General features: G+C 47.3%; 1 protein-coding gene across 4 annotated transcripts in view; it reads right to left on the bottom strand.

Moving 5' to 3' along the window:
* The window catches only part of SNX27 (sorting nexin 27), a 65,530-nt gene that overhangs the window by 33,547 nt on the left and 18,321 nt on the right, over nucleotides 1-13,662 (bottom strand). For all 4 annotated transcript variants that reach the window (XM_075908037.2, XM_075908038.2, XM_075908040.2 and 1 more), the window contains exon 2: nucleotides 4,843-5,074. In XM_075908037.2, the coding sequence (XP_075764152.2) occupies nucleotides 4,843-5,074 (232 nt within the window). The remainder of the gene's footprint in view (nucleotides 1-4,842; nucleotides 5,075-13,662) is intronic.

Raw genomic sequence — 13,662 nt, 5'->3', positions numbered from 1 at the left:
GGGCTATGGGCTCCACCAGATGGAGTACACACACTCCAATAGGTTTACTACAGAAGTATTCAGGGAATACAAAACCCATCCAAAGGAGCTCAGCAGAATGGCCAAGATGAGGCCTGGCTAATTCACATCACTGGAAGGTGCCCAAAATGCCACTTTGGGACAGGTAATCCATTAAGAGATAATTCTCAGTATGAATTTGCCCTAATCTAGTCTCTATTTGAAATACAGGGAGGGTGGGTGGGTGCAACACCACCCACTTCTAAAAGCCCTTCCCCCAGCCTTGCAGGAGGGGCCACTGGACACAGGTTTGTGTGGAACAAAAAATGAAAAACAGGGTCAAGGGTCCAGTCAACAGTTTTAAATCTTTATGTCACTTCCCAGACATTATTCCACTTGTAATAGATTCCTCACTTTAAATTCTAACAGGTGGGAGCCAGTGTACTCCCTAATTTTTTCCATTCATTGGCAGAATAAAATTTGTTATGTGCCCAGAGGCATGGGCAGATATGCACCAGCAGTAGAAACGAATGCTGCTGGCTGTGCGTGCTCGGCTAATCAGCTGGGCAGCACCTTAACCTCTCCTGGGCGGCCACCCAAGCACTCAACTTACAGGGAACACTGATTGGAGGGAGCCCTCTAAGACATGCCCTGCCTAGATGAATTCTACAGGAGCAGTGCCTGGGAACACTCATATCTCTGTTTGCTCATGTTAAAATTACTATGACCGTAGGTCTCTGCAACATGGAATGGACAAGCTCTCCCGTGTGACCCTTTCAGGGCGGCTCAGAAGTGAGAATGAGTTTGATCTCACATCGCGAAAGCATCACTCACTCACACAATTCAGCAGCGATTGGAAGTGTGTTCGAAAGCCGCCTGGGACTAGCATGTCAGATGGCACTGGAGATCAGGACTGAAGTCCATCAGCAGAGCCTGCAGGGATCCCAGCGCAGCAAAAGTAGGGTGGTCGTAAACCAAGACTGGAATGGCAGCTGTGGGAGCGAACAAGCAAAGCTTGTGGGTGTATCACTAGAACTGAAGGGTTCTGCAAGGTCTGAGGCGCATTGGCAAAAAGGCATGGGCCCCAGAGTGGAAAGAGCAGAAGATGCTGTAGGTGAGGACTGACGTGCATTGGCAAAGCTCTATGGCAGTGGTCTCCAACCTTTTTATACCCAAGATGACTTTAAATCTCAGAACAAGCCAAGATCGACTGCCCCACTCTTCCCCCAAGACCCCAGCCCCTCCTTGAAGCCCCGCCCTCTCTATTCTCCTCCTCTCCATAACATGCTATGCCCTGCCCTTACATACTCTACACTGTCACTTTTTTCCCCAATTCTTATGTAGGAAGAGGTTTTTCCAACATTTGGCCTGTCTAGACTGGACCAAATGTTAGAAAAACACCTTCTTTTGGCACCCCCTTATTCCTCATGAAACGAGGAATATAGGGGTTACCGAAAGAGCATGTTTGCTCTTCCGCTAAAAAAAGCAGAAGAACAAATGCCTCTCTGGATACGGAAGAGTTTTTCCAGGATATCTCTGGAATCCTGGAAAAACTCCTGCAGTCTAGCTGTACCCTCACTGGGTTGAGATAGGATGTGTGGGCTCTGGGGTGGAAATGAGGGATTTGGGTGTGGGAAGGGGTGAGAGGTGCAAGCTCTGGGAGGAAATCTGGATGCAGGAGGAGGTGGAGAAGGGGATTCTGGCTCGGAGAGGGGGCTCCAGGCTGGGGAGTGTTGGGGTCAGATGGAGGGTTGTGGTACTAAGCAAGCCACATGCTCGTGGCTCTGAGGATGCAGGAATTTGGGTTGGAGTATGTGAGGGGCTCAGGGAAGGGGGTTTCAGTGTGTGATAGGCTCAGATCTAAGGTCTGGGGGGTGCAGGAGTGTTATAATGCTGTGGCCAGATGGGGGCTTGGCCCCAACTGGGTTTTTTTGGCCAGGCTTCATTTTTAAATAAAAGACTATGTTAAACACAAACATTTTCTGCATTGCCTTTATTTATGAGAAGGACGGGGAACCTGTTTTGAGTCAGGGGGTCATTGACCCACCGAAAAGTCAGTTGGGGCCACACAAGGGAGATTTAAAAAAAAAAAAAAAAAACACCCCACACACACCCCACCCTCTTCCCAAAAAAAACCCCAAGCCTCACTAACGTGGCCCCAACTATGCTGGCGAGATCAGGGGACATGGTACTGGGGAAGGGTGCTAGTGGGTGCTGGGGTGGGAGCAGGGTTCTGCAGCAGGGGACAGGGTGCTGGGGGGAGGGTTCTGCAGCAGGGGACAGGGTGCCAGTGGGAGCAGGGGACAGGGAAGAGGGTGCCAGGGGAGAGGACAGGGTGCCAGTGGGGGCAGGGAGCCCCCTCCTTCAGCCTCCTCCCCACCCTGCCCTGCAGAAGAGGGAAGCCCCTGCACGTGCCTTCTTCGGGGCCAACTCCTCCTTCAGAGGCGCAGGGAAGCCCCAGCGTGCACTTCCTCTGGGGCCAACTCACCCCTCCTGTGGCGCAGGGAAGCCCCCACACGCCTCCTTTGGGGTCGCCCCCCAGGGAAGTTCCCTGCATGCCAAAGAACTTTGGAGGAGAGCAGCCAGCACACTTCTGGAATACTCGGAAGTGGCGTGAAGCTGCAGGACTTCCGTCCACCCCGCAGGAAGCCGGCACTACCTCCATTTTCGCTGGAGGTAGGTAGTGGGGCTTCTCGGAGGCGGGGGGCTCGAACGCCTCGCGATCGACCGCTTGGTGACTACGGCTATATGGACTCTGAAGTGCTACCAGGAGTGAAAATGTGTGTTAGTCACATCCACAGACACGATTCAGACATACAGGGAGCCAAGTCTGGCAAGATGGTGCCATTTTTACACCATCCCTATGCTGACTAGAAGTGATTTTAAACCAATTCCACCCCTCTCCCTGCTTTTACTGCTCTGGGGATTTGTTGTGAATAAGCCTCAAATCTGCTAGAGTCAGTGAATGTGCTCAGTTCGAAGCACAGCAAATGCTAGCAAGATAAGCTAGATGTAAATACATGCAGCCTAGCTACCAGCAACAGTCAACACCAGCCTTTTGGGGGCTGGGGGAACGGGACTAACAGATTTTTCGCAACTGATCCAAACCAACAGCAATGATGCGCAAGTAAAGTTTAACTGCTACAAGGAGAAAATTAAAAGTTCATTCTGCCATCTGTAGCAATTACATTCTTTCAAAATTAAACAAATGGAGGGGAAGTAGGTTCCTATCATCCACAATTCAAATTTGGTTTTCCCCTCTTTACATCTCTGGAAGAAGGGAACTTGATTGGAAACCTGCAAAATAGTTAGTGTAACCTATCGCAAGCAGTAGCTAGGCACCCAGGATAAGCCAGAGTCAATCACAAGCCTCAGAGGATGCAATTGCTGAGGGAGCAATTTCAACATGGACCAAAATATTTGAAAGAATGAGCACCAGCTCGCCCAGTGAACACAGATGGGGGAAACTCTGTCACCAGGAAAAAGGTGGAACTTTTGATCCCCAACTAATGAGAACAGAAAGGGAAAAAAATATACAAACACAACACACAGAGGATTACACACACTGCCAGCTTATTAGGAATGCTGAACATGCTAATAGCTCTCACTGAATTAAGTGGGAGCGGCAGATGTTCAGTGTCTGGAAAAAAAAATCAGTCCACCTTAATGCCAATGTGTGAAATCTTTGGCCCTGTCCCTGAACATAGGGAAGGATCGCTCAAACATGCAGCACATTCTCAGCAAGGTAGCAGAGCGAAACTGACACATTCAATCCAGTTTCACTCTGCGGCGTGGGAAGCATGCTAAGGTGCAGGGCCACAAACATGAGGGGTTTTCATAAACACTCATACCTCTTCAGTATCTATCACAGATGTTCTAGACACTTACTACAAAGCAGGATATAGAAGTTGGAGCTAACTGATGGCACTGAATAGAAAGTGTTATCAAAGGCCATTTATCTGGGACCCATTACTAAGAGCTACTCCACTTTGGCTGGAAACTGATATAACCCAGTTCAGAAACAGAGTAAGTATGGGGCCAGTGTAAATAACATACCATTGAAAATTGTGAGTATCGCAAATACTTATTGGATAGTCGACACACTAGTCGCTCCCTTCTCTTCGCTGCCTATCAGAAAGAGGCAGCAAGGAGAGGGGGAAACGAAGGGGTGTTTCAAAGCGGCAGCGCCGCATGGAGCCCGGGGCTAGACCCTGGGCTCCATGCGGCGCTGCTGCTTCGAAATGCCGCAGGGAGCTTTTGCTTTTGCCTTTGAAGTGTAGCAACAGCCATAGGGCTGTTGCTACACTTCAAAGACGGAGGTGCTCTTATTGACTGAACGATTGATTAGCCAATTAATCTAAATTTAACATCCCTATATCATGAATGAACTGGTCCCATCCTGATCCCAACAGGAATGTGTTGGCATCAAAAGACCACCATAAGGGACACTAATTGGTTTCTTTACTGGCAGATACTATAGTGGCCAAAGGAACGAACGAACCATGGCAGCTAAGGTCACCTCGGCCCTTGAGGAAGTTCCTCTGTTATGATGATTTTGGGAGGGAGGGTGGAGATGCTGGCACTCATGATGCTCTGTGAATCAGAGGCCTTCATACACAGGCCTCTTAATCACCCTTTACATGCACTAAAATGAAAGGAAATTATGGGCATTGGAATTCCAAGATATGGTCAGTATTACCTCTTTAGGGTTGAGGGAGAGAAGGCCTGGCAACTAGAATTGAAGGATCAGATTAAAAAGCAGGCCTTTCTGACAACTCTAATGATTGGATTGTCAGGAAGCAACCAATTCTGGACTCAACAAGACATGACCAAGCCAATACTGACCACAAACTTCTCGCCGTTCTGCTCCACATGTTTGTATGTGGGAATGGAGATGGGCACAGCTTGCTTTTCCGTGTAGTCATAGAATGATTGCCCCAAAGAGTCATCGCTGGGATCTAGGTTATCAGCTTCATGGGGAGGAACGGATAACACTGTCAGTATTAATTCCTTCTCTCCTGCTCGAATAAGGTCCACCACCTGCTTGTGCGTTGCTCCTTCTACATTCACACCATTCCTGGAAAACAAAAAAAATAAGGCCATGAATAAGGCAGTCGTGCCTAAGAAGCCTCAAAACCAAGCCAGGATCAACACAAAACAGTGTGAAAAGAAGGTGGCTCTTCTTAGCCACTCCCTTTAAAATACTGCTAGCTGATGCTGCCTAATATCATGCATTGACAGCCAATGTCCCTTCAGTGACTTCCGCCAGTTGTGAATTTGAGCCAATATCTATTCAGATCCCAAAATAAAGATTTTGCAAAAAATAAAATAAATAAAAAGAAGGGTTAAGAACGTGCTGAATGGAACTGCTTTCAGTTTTATGGCAGCGGAAATAGGATTTGCAATTTAACCCTTCCTTTGTAGTGCTGGAAAGTCAAACACTGTCTTATAGCGTGCCAATGCAAAAGGACAGTAGAGACAGATGAAATTTTCTTTGGCAAATAGTAAATTTTGCAAAAAATCCATTGTTCAGGGCATTCAAAACTATCAGCAAATTCACATCAAATTTGGCTGACAGATTCAGCTGGAAACTTTTTTTAAGAAGTGCCTTTCCAACATAAAAAGCTGTGTTTCATTTAGAAATGTCACTATTTTTTTTTTGAACCAAAAAAAAAAAAAAAAAAAAAAAAAAAGGGAGAACCCCAACCCTCCCAAATGACCCAAAGAACTAAATCACCAAAAACATTGTGTATCAGATAGAAATAAATGTTTTAATTTTTTTTCCACTTTGGTGCACATAAAAAAAACCCAGTTACGGATTGAACCGAACCAATTCTCCCCCTCCCCGTCCCCCTCTCCCTGCCCCCCAGATTAAAAAATAATAATAATTCAGTCCCTCAGCTCTACTGACCATCTTAGTTTCACTCTCCAACCTGTGTAGCGTCCAAAAAGTAGGTGTGTCACTGATGGCAAATAGCCCATTTGATTTTAATTAATGATCAGGTTTTGATACTGTCATAGATAATGGAGTTAAGGCTTTTTAAAATCTGAATATCTCCCTGTAATTTTCAAAACAGGCTTTATACATGAGAACTACAATTCTCCATCTTCCCCCCCCCCCCCCAAATCTCATTGCTAGATACGTCCCTGGAAGAGGAACTTTTTGCTTTCAACTTTAAAGCACAAATTCAAGGAGGCCCAAGATTAGGGAAGTAAAGCTTTACAATGAATAACGTGTATTGTTCCAGTTAAGCACGGGAAAGTCGATCCTCACATCAGGAAGCAGGTTTAATAGATTCTAAGGCTTGAAGGCTTAAAATTCTGACACCATGGCTTGGGCTACACTTCCAAGTACACTGAAAGTGTGGCCACTGCACAAGATCTCTCCCCCAGCACTCCATGTAAACCACTCCAGGAGTGGAACAGCTAATAGCACAAGGAACACGACTCCCAGTGCTGTAGCCTAGTTCACATTGGCACTTTACAGCACTGTAACTTGCTGGGGGGGGGGGGGGGGGTTCACACTGCTAAGTGAGAAAGTTACAGAGGTGTCATGTGCCACTGTAGATTTAGTCTAAGTAGTCTCTAAAAACTGAGAATGCTATTGCTGTCTCAACAGCCGCCGCTGGACAGTAAACCCCGGCTGAAATCCTGTTCCAAGGATTGCCCAAGAGACCAAGAGATAAAAGACTACGCCTGGTAACCAGTTTTTAAAGGAATTTTTTGTAGTCAAATCAATCCACCCAAACATAGCTGTTTTGATTTCTCTCCCAGTTCAGGGTGGGGCTGAGGGGAAGGGGGAGAAAAGAGGAGTCTGCTTTTCTCCAAGATAAGAAGCAAATTTAGCAGCAAGCCTCCATAGATGTTGCCAACGGAAGAGTCTCTGTGAGGGTTTGGTATCTAAAACATCCACTTGTATAAACAGTCCGCGCTGCATCCCTTGTTCATCAACCCAGATGCACTGGAACTGGGTTGCAGGCTCCCAACAAAGTGCACATCTCATCTGAAGGGATGGGTCCCCCTTCTCTTAAGTACACAGACTGCCCAAAATACAAATCTGGAAGGGCCTGGGCACAGAGTTAGACAGCTCAGGGATAGGGTGATGAGAAAATCCTTTAATCTCAGAGTCGCTGGTTCCAATCCAACTGAAGTCAGGGTGACAAAATGTAGATCTCCACCTCCTCCCCCCTACTTCCCCTCCGCCCTCGATTCATTTTCTTGCCACATAGGAACTGCTATCAGACTAATTGTCCATCATGTCCCATACCCTGAGCCTCTGGCCATGGCCAGCACCTGATGTTCCAGAGGAATGCAAAAGAAAAGCTGTGAAATGCAGCCCAGGGTATGGGAGGAAGAGAATTCCTTCTCAAACAACGCCCTCCGGCAATTCTGTATCTCCCTCCTGGAGCGTGAGAATGGATTTTCATATTAGTGTGGAAAGCCACAAGTACTTCTACAGAATTATCCCAGCCTGCTTTAAATGCAGTCCCTGTACTTAGCTTTCTGTCCTTCCAAATTCTCCCCAGCACTGAAATGAAAAAGGATCTATTACCTTCTGTTGAACTTTTACTTAGAGGAACATCCCTCAAAAGATTGTGTAACAAATCACATTCAAGATTCTGAACCAAGCCTAAAAAACTGGGCTTCAGAGGGTGCTTAAGAAACGGACAGGCTCAAACTGGCACAGGCAAGGTCAAGTCACACTCTAATCCAGGGTGTTAAGTGCTGTAGTTAAAATTCTCTTCAAAGCTCTATGCAGCCAGGGTTTCTAGATCATTTTATTCAGGCTCTTCTGGGATAAGAGGAGTTTGCAAAACAACGGAAGCTCAAATGCTTTGAGCACTGCAGGAAGGTGGGAGTACTTTGTGCATAATGGTATGGGTACCAGCCTAAAGATGGGCTCAAGTCCCTGCTCTATCACAGACTTCCTGTGTGATCTCCGGCCAGTCAAGAGGCTTATACCCACTTCCTCTCGCATTGCTCTAAGTTATATATGTGGGGTGGGAATGAGCCATCCCCATTACACCAACCTGAGCCTTTTTCCAAACACAGGTGTTTTCCCTTCCCTCTCCCTCCCCCAACACAGCTACTCTTATGGGTGTGATTTTATTATGCTAACGCAGATCTGGGCAAAATACAGCCCGTGGGCCAAATTAGGCCCACAAAGCCATCAGATCCAGCCCACGGGCACTGCGGGGAGCCCCAGGCAGGCTCCCCACTTGCCTCGCCCTACCGGCAGGCCGCTCAAACACGGCTGCGGGGTGTTTTTTCTTTAAAAACTGAGAGTCTGGAGGTGCCTTCTGCCCCCAGCACAATCCAATTGGCCAGTTTCTGGCTAGAAATTGGCCAATGGGAGCTGCCTGTTTCAATAACAGGCAGCCACGAAGCACAAGGGGCTCCAGGGCACATGGCTGTAACCTGTGCCAGGGTGGGGCAGGCAGGGATGCTAATTCAAGAACTGCTGCTGACTGGTAAGTCTCCCTGAAGAGCCTACCTCTGGCACCCCAGTCCCTCCCTCCCCAACCCTCTGCCCCCCCACTCCACAAACCCAAATCTTCTGGCCCCCCTTCCTGTACCCATATCCTCTCCCAGATCCGGCACCCTCAATCTCCTGCCCAAGATCACAGTCCCCTTCCTGCCGTAGCTCACAACCCAAATCCCTGCACTCCTGTATCTCCATTCCCTGCCATAGGTCACAATCCAACCCTCTGCACACCAGCTCACAAATGCCTTCTTCCCCCACACTCCCTCCCTTCCCCCAAGCTCCCTTCTGCACCCAAACTCCATCCCAGACCACACACCTCCTCCTTTAAAATCATGTTAGAGTGCAGCCCTCGACCCCCCCCCTCCTAAATTATTGGAGTGGCCCCCCAATCAAAAATGATTGCCCACCCCAGTGCTAACAGGAGAGCTCTGTGGTTTCTGTGGCAGAGAGCAGTGGTTTTCAAACTATGGGTCGTGACCCAGTCCTGGATGGTGGAATGTCGGGCGCTGGGTCTCGTTATTGCAGGGGGATCAGGTGACCACTGGAGGTGCTAAGGCAGCTTCCTGCATGTGCAGGCACTGCAGACTACGCTGCGCCCCAGAAGCTACCAGCAGCAGGCTCAGCTCCTAGGTTGAGGGGACACACAGGGCTCAGCTCACTGCCCCTGCCCTGAGCACTGAAGTGAGCGCAATTAAACACTGCTGCAATCAACAGCTTTCAAGACAGAAGCCACTTGTGCACAGACCAGGGACTGCACAAGGGCCCGCAGGTCATGCTTCCCTCCCACTGTCTGCACCTGTGTGCTTCAGTGCACAGAGGAGAGAATTCAGTTACGGTGTTTCATTCAGTCCCAGGCTTCCCAGAGAGACTACCAGCTGGGATGGTGGTTTGGGCAATATGACCACTGTGCAAAAGGAGCTGGATGGAGCTCCACGAGATTCATTTCACGGGGACTACAAGATGGAAAGAGTTTTCAGTCAGCTCAACCAGGGCTGGATGCAACTTAGGACCCCAGAAGGGAAAAATTCAATACTCATTCCTAGTCACTGGCGCCCTCCCAGACTCTCTCCTGCCAGAGGACTGAGATCATGTCAGAGAAACAATCAACAGTCTTCCTCTCCTCACTCACAGTGTCTAGCACTTGCTTAACCAGCCCCTCGTCAATGCTGCAGTGAGAATGGCTGCTTCATTGTGCAATCAGATACATACATCCCTGGTCCTCTTCTATAACCCTCTCCTCAGAACTGGGAACAGAACCCCAGGGGTCCCGACTCCAAGTCCTGTCTCTAACTACTGCCACGTATCATTTCACTGGCACACAAGGACCTATCTGGGAAGCCCCCCATCACCCAGGCACTTAAATACCCATCCAACAGGCTTCGCTCTAAGCCCACACGCTTAGAGTCCTGCTGCTGCTCTGCTGCACTAATCCAAGCTCTACCATACGAAGGAGCTGAAGAGAACAGCGCTACATCACATGGGCCAGAGGAAGAGCACCTGCGCAATAAAGTCGCCATAGCAACTCAGCCAGGAGTAAATCACCTCGAAGCCAAAGAACGGGAGCAGTAAATCATACACAGGGATCCTACTCTGTTGTGATGAAATAACCAAAATCCTCTGATAAAAGCCCCCCCAAAAGCTACATTTTCCTGTGATTAAAATGAAACGCTGACTTTTCCTTTCCCTACCACAGTATAGACAGGTATCTGTTGGACACCATGTTTTACTGATGTACAGTAGAACCCCGTTTATCCAAACCTCCATTCTCCAGCTCTCTGTATTAACTCTGCATTAACAATGGAGGCTTATATAAACGGGTCTGCTGTAGCCATTTTCATTTGTGCGCAAAATGTAAAAAAATATTCTCCATAAAAATGCAAATTCCGTGTTTTTTCCATGGCAAATGGATTTGTAGGATCCCTGATCATGTGGCATGAATAAATCAGAAGCCTTCAGAAGGGGGTTCGGCTTAGCCAAACTAAGTAACAATTACTCAGGGACAGAACGGTTGGGTTTTACAGAGCTCAAACACACTGGTTCCTCAAACAACTGAACATTGGGGGATTTTTTTGGACATGAGGTGGTTTGGGTTGTTTTTTTTGCTTCTACCCTGATCTGAATATAGTATCATTTTCATGAAGTTCCCCTTGTCCTTCCAGCAGACTCATCCTATCCCAGAGGAGAACTATGTATCCTCCAATTCAGCTCATATACAGTCTGAAATGTCTCACTGCAAGACACAAAGTTGGACTGAGCCCCAAGGCAGAACCCTTAAGCAGGAGGGCCCATAGCATTCACTACCAATGGACTGGAGCATCAAAATGATCTGCCACAACAAGGAACTACAGCACAAGTTCCCCTTTATCTCCGTGAGAAAAGCACAAAAGGCTGGTTGGCATCGGCCAGAAATGCAGTCCTCCGTGTGCCCTTTGCCAGATACCAGTCGGACCCAGAATGCAACTGACAAAAACTAGCCACACGTTTTCAGCAAATACAACATTTAATGTACAATGACTAGATGAAGGGACTGGGAGCCCAGAAGCCACAGTTTTGTGCCCAACTCTGCAACTGTGTCTGTTTGATTATGGACAAGGCACTTCCCCTCCCTACCCAATTTCCTCATCTGTCAGACATGGATCACACAGACCTACTTCAGAGGGGTTGGAAGGCTCAATGAATGTTTGCCAAGTTGTTCGCTGAAATCTTTAGATAGAAGCAATTACGGATATCTTTAGATAGAAGCAATAGTTTGATGACTACAAACTTTGTGCCACTCTCAAGAATTCCAACAGCTAAAGCAGTGGATAATTTAAGTGAACAAGGAAGAGCCTTCTTAAATCCCCCACGCCCATGGGGATTCTCAATACCATGACAAATGCTCCAGGATCTTTCCCTCTCATCCTCCATTCTTTTCCTAAGTTTTATTAGGAAAATGATCTGCAACAGCGAGGAACAAAATCAGCTCCCCCGCTAGCCGAGCTGAAAACATTCTCCCTTGTAGTTCTGAGACACAGTGATGTAAATTAATCCAGCCTGAGGGGGAAAGAGTGAGATCAACTTTGACCTTCCCTGGCTAAAGAGGTTAATGCTAAAAGGTGTCTTCTCACCTGCATATACCTTCCAGCCAACAAGTCCCAACCATCCCACTGCTGGAGGAAAAAACTCCAGGGGCCAAAATATTTGTAGGTTTTCGAAGTCACCACTAAACCAGCAGTACTTTACGCTCCTCATGATTTCATGCATCACCCATCTCCTCACCCCAGTCTCTTGCATCTTTCTGTTCTTGACACCTGGCTTGGTACAAATGCGATTCTCATTTCATTCCAAGATACAGAATTTCCGCAAGTAGGTCTGGGTGTCAAGAAATATGAAGAATCCCATAAAACTCAGGATATCACTAGTGAACCATTCACACTTACTGTCTGCCCCTCAATTCCAATTGTCCTCACTTAAAAACTCTCCCCATTAATAGATTTATTTTTAAGTAAAGTCAGGAGCCGCACAACTACCTCATTACAACAGGAACAAGTTGCTAACTATGGGGTTGACAGTCTTGACACAACAATTAATAGAGATCTCTATATATGGCAATAACCATATATATCAGCAACATCTCTTCAGAAGAGGTCTCTGCTAGACATGAAGATGAATCCTGCTGTGTGCGATAGCTAGAATAGGCCTTGGTGACATGGGACTCCTTTTCCCCACAACTGCAACAGCAGCCTCTGAAACAAACTCAATCATTTGTGCCTCTCTCTCAAGAGCTCTCATGATCCTACTGCTCTCCTGAACTTCCTTTTCCGAAGGCCACTCTGAGGTCCAGAAACAAATGATGAAACACTGACTAAGCATCCTCCTTCGCTAACTGACCCATTCTACCCATAAAAGATCTCACACATCAGCTCCTAGCCTCAAATATCTAGCACTCTGAGGCTACGTCTATACTGCATCCTTTTTCCACAAAAGCTAATGCAAATAAAGCGCGGAGTAGAATACCGCCGCACTTCATTTGTATAATTAATTAGGGGCCGCTTTTGCGCAAAAAGGAGCTGTGTAGACAGCTCCTTTTTGTGCAAAAAACCCCTCTTGCGCAAGAGCTGTTCTTCATTATTTCTCCTTTTTGCACAAAAGCCTCTTGCGCAAAAAAGCCCCTAATTAATTATGCAAATGAAGCACAGTGATAGTCTACTCCGCGCTTCATTTGCATAAGCTTTTGTGGAAAAAGGGTGCAGTCTAGACGTAGCCTGAGGTAAAGACTTCAATTAATGTACTAGACAGCACAATACAGGCTTACACAGCACCAGAGTTCAGTAGTAGCACCTAGAGCAGGGCGGGTAATAACTTTTGATGGGGAAGGCATGCCAAAATTTTGCTAAGTGGGCAAGAGCCACGCTTGTCTATGGAGGAGGTGCAGAAGAGAGGCTCAGGATAGGGAACAGGGATCCACGAGAGGGCGTAGGGTCTCAGAGGGAGTTTGAGTAATGGAGAGGGTTCATAGTGCACAAAACTTCCCCCTTCACCCAGCACAGAGGGACAGATGAAGCAGTCAGCAACTCTGAGTCCTGGGGATGTTCCGTGCCTATGAATCCAGTGGGGTGGGCTGTGGGCCGGACTAAAAGGTTTGGTGGGCTGGATCTAGCCCACCGGGCCAGACCCCTGAACTAGAGGTACCAATACTGGACCTGGGTGTGTGAGGCATTGCATAAGCGTAGACAGCCCTGCTTCTAAGCGCTGATCTAACTCAAACAACAAGGAGTCCAGTGACACCTTAAAGACTAACAATTTTACTACGGCATAAGCTTTCATGACATCATCTGACGAAGTGAGCTGCAACTGACAAAAGCTTATGCCATAATATAACTGTTAGTCTTTAACGTGCCACTGGCCTTCTTGTTTTTGCTGAAACAAACGAACACAGCTACATCTCTGACAACTAAATGTGAGAGAAAGGAAGTCACTTTCAAAATGTCAAATTGGCGGGGGGAGGGGATTTAGCAAAAATTCAAGTTTCCGTTTCTAATGAATCCTACAGGTTCAACTTCATAACGGGTCTCTGCCTTCAAGGCATTTCAAACAATCAACTGCTCTAAAGAATCACACCGACGCAAAAGCCCAGTATCCTCACATCCTTTTAAAAAAAGTTATTTGATCTGCGATGAAAGACTGACAAGAGTTCCATT

The sequence above is a fragment of the Pelodiscus sinensis genome, chromosome 22, assembly GCF_052426305.1.
Source record: "Pelodiscus sinensis isolate ZL-2025 chromosome 22, ASM5242630v1, whole genome shotgun sequence".
NCBI classification, from domain to species: domain Eukaryota; kingdom Metazoa; phylum Chordata; order Testudines; family Trionychidae; genus Pelodiscus; species Pelodiscus sinensis.
Note: the sequence above shows the minus strand (reverse complement) of the source record. Positions and strands in the feature narration are given on the sequence as shown.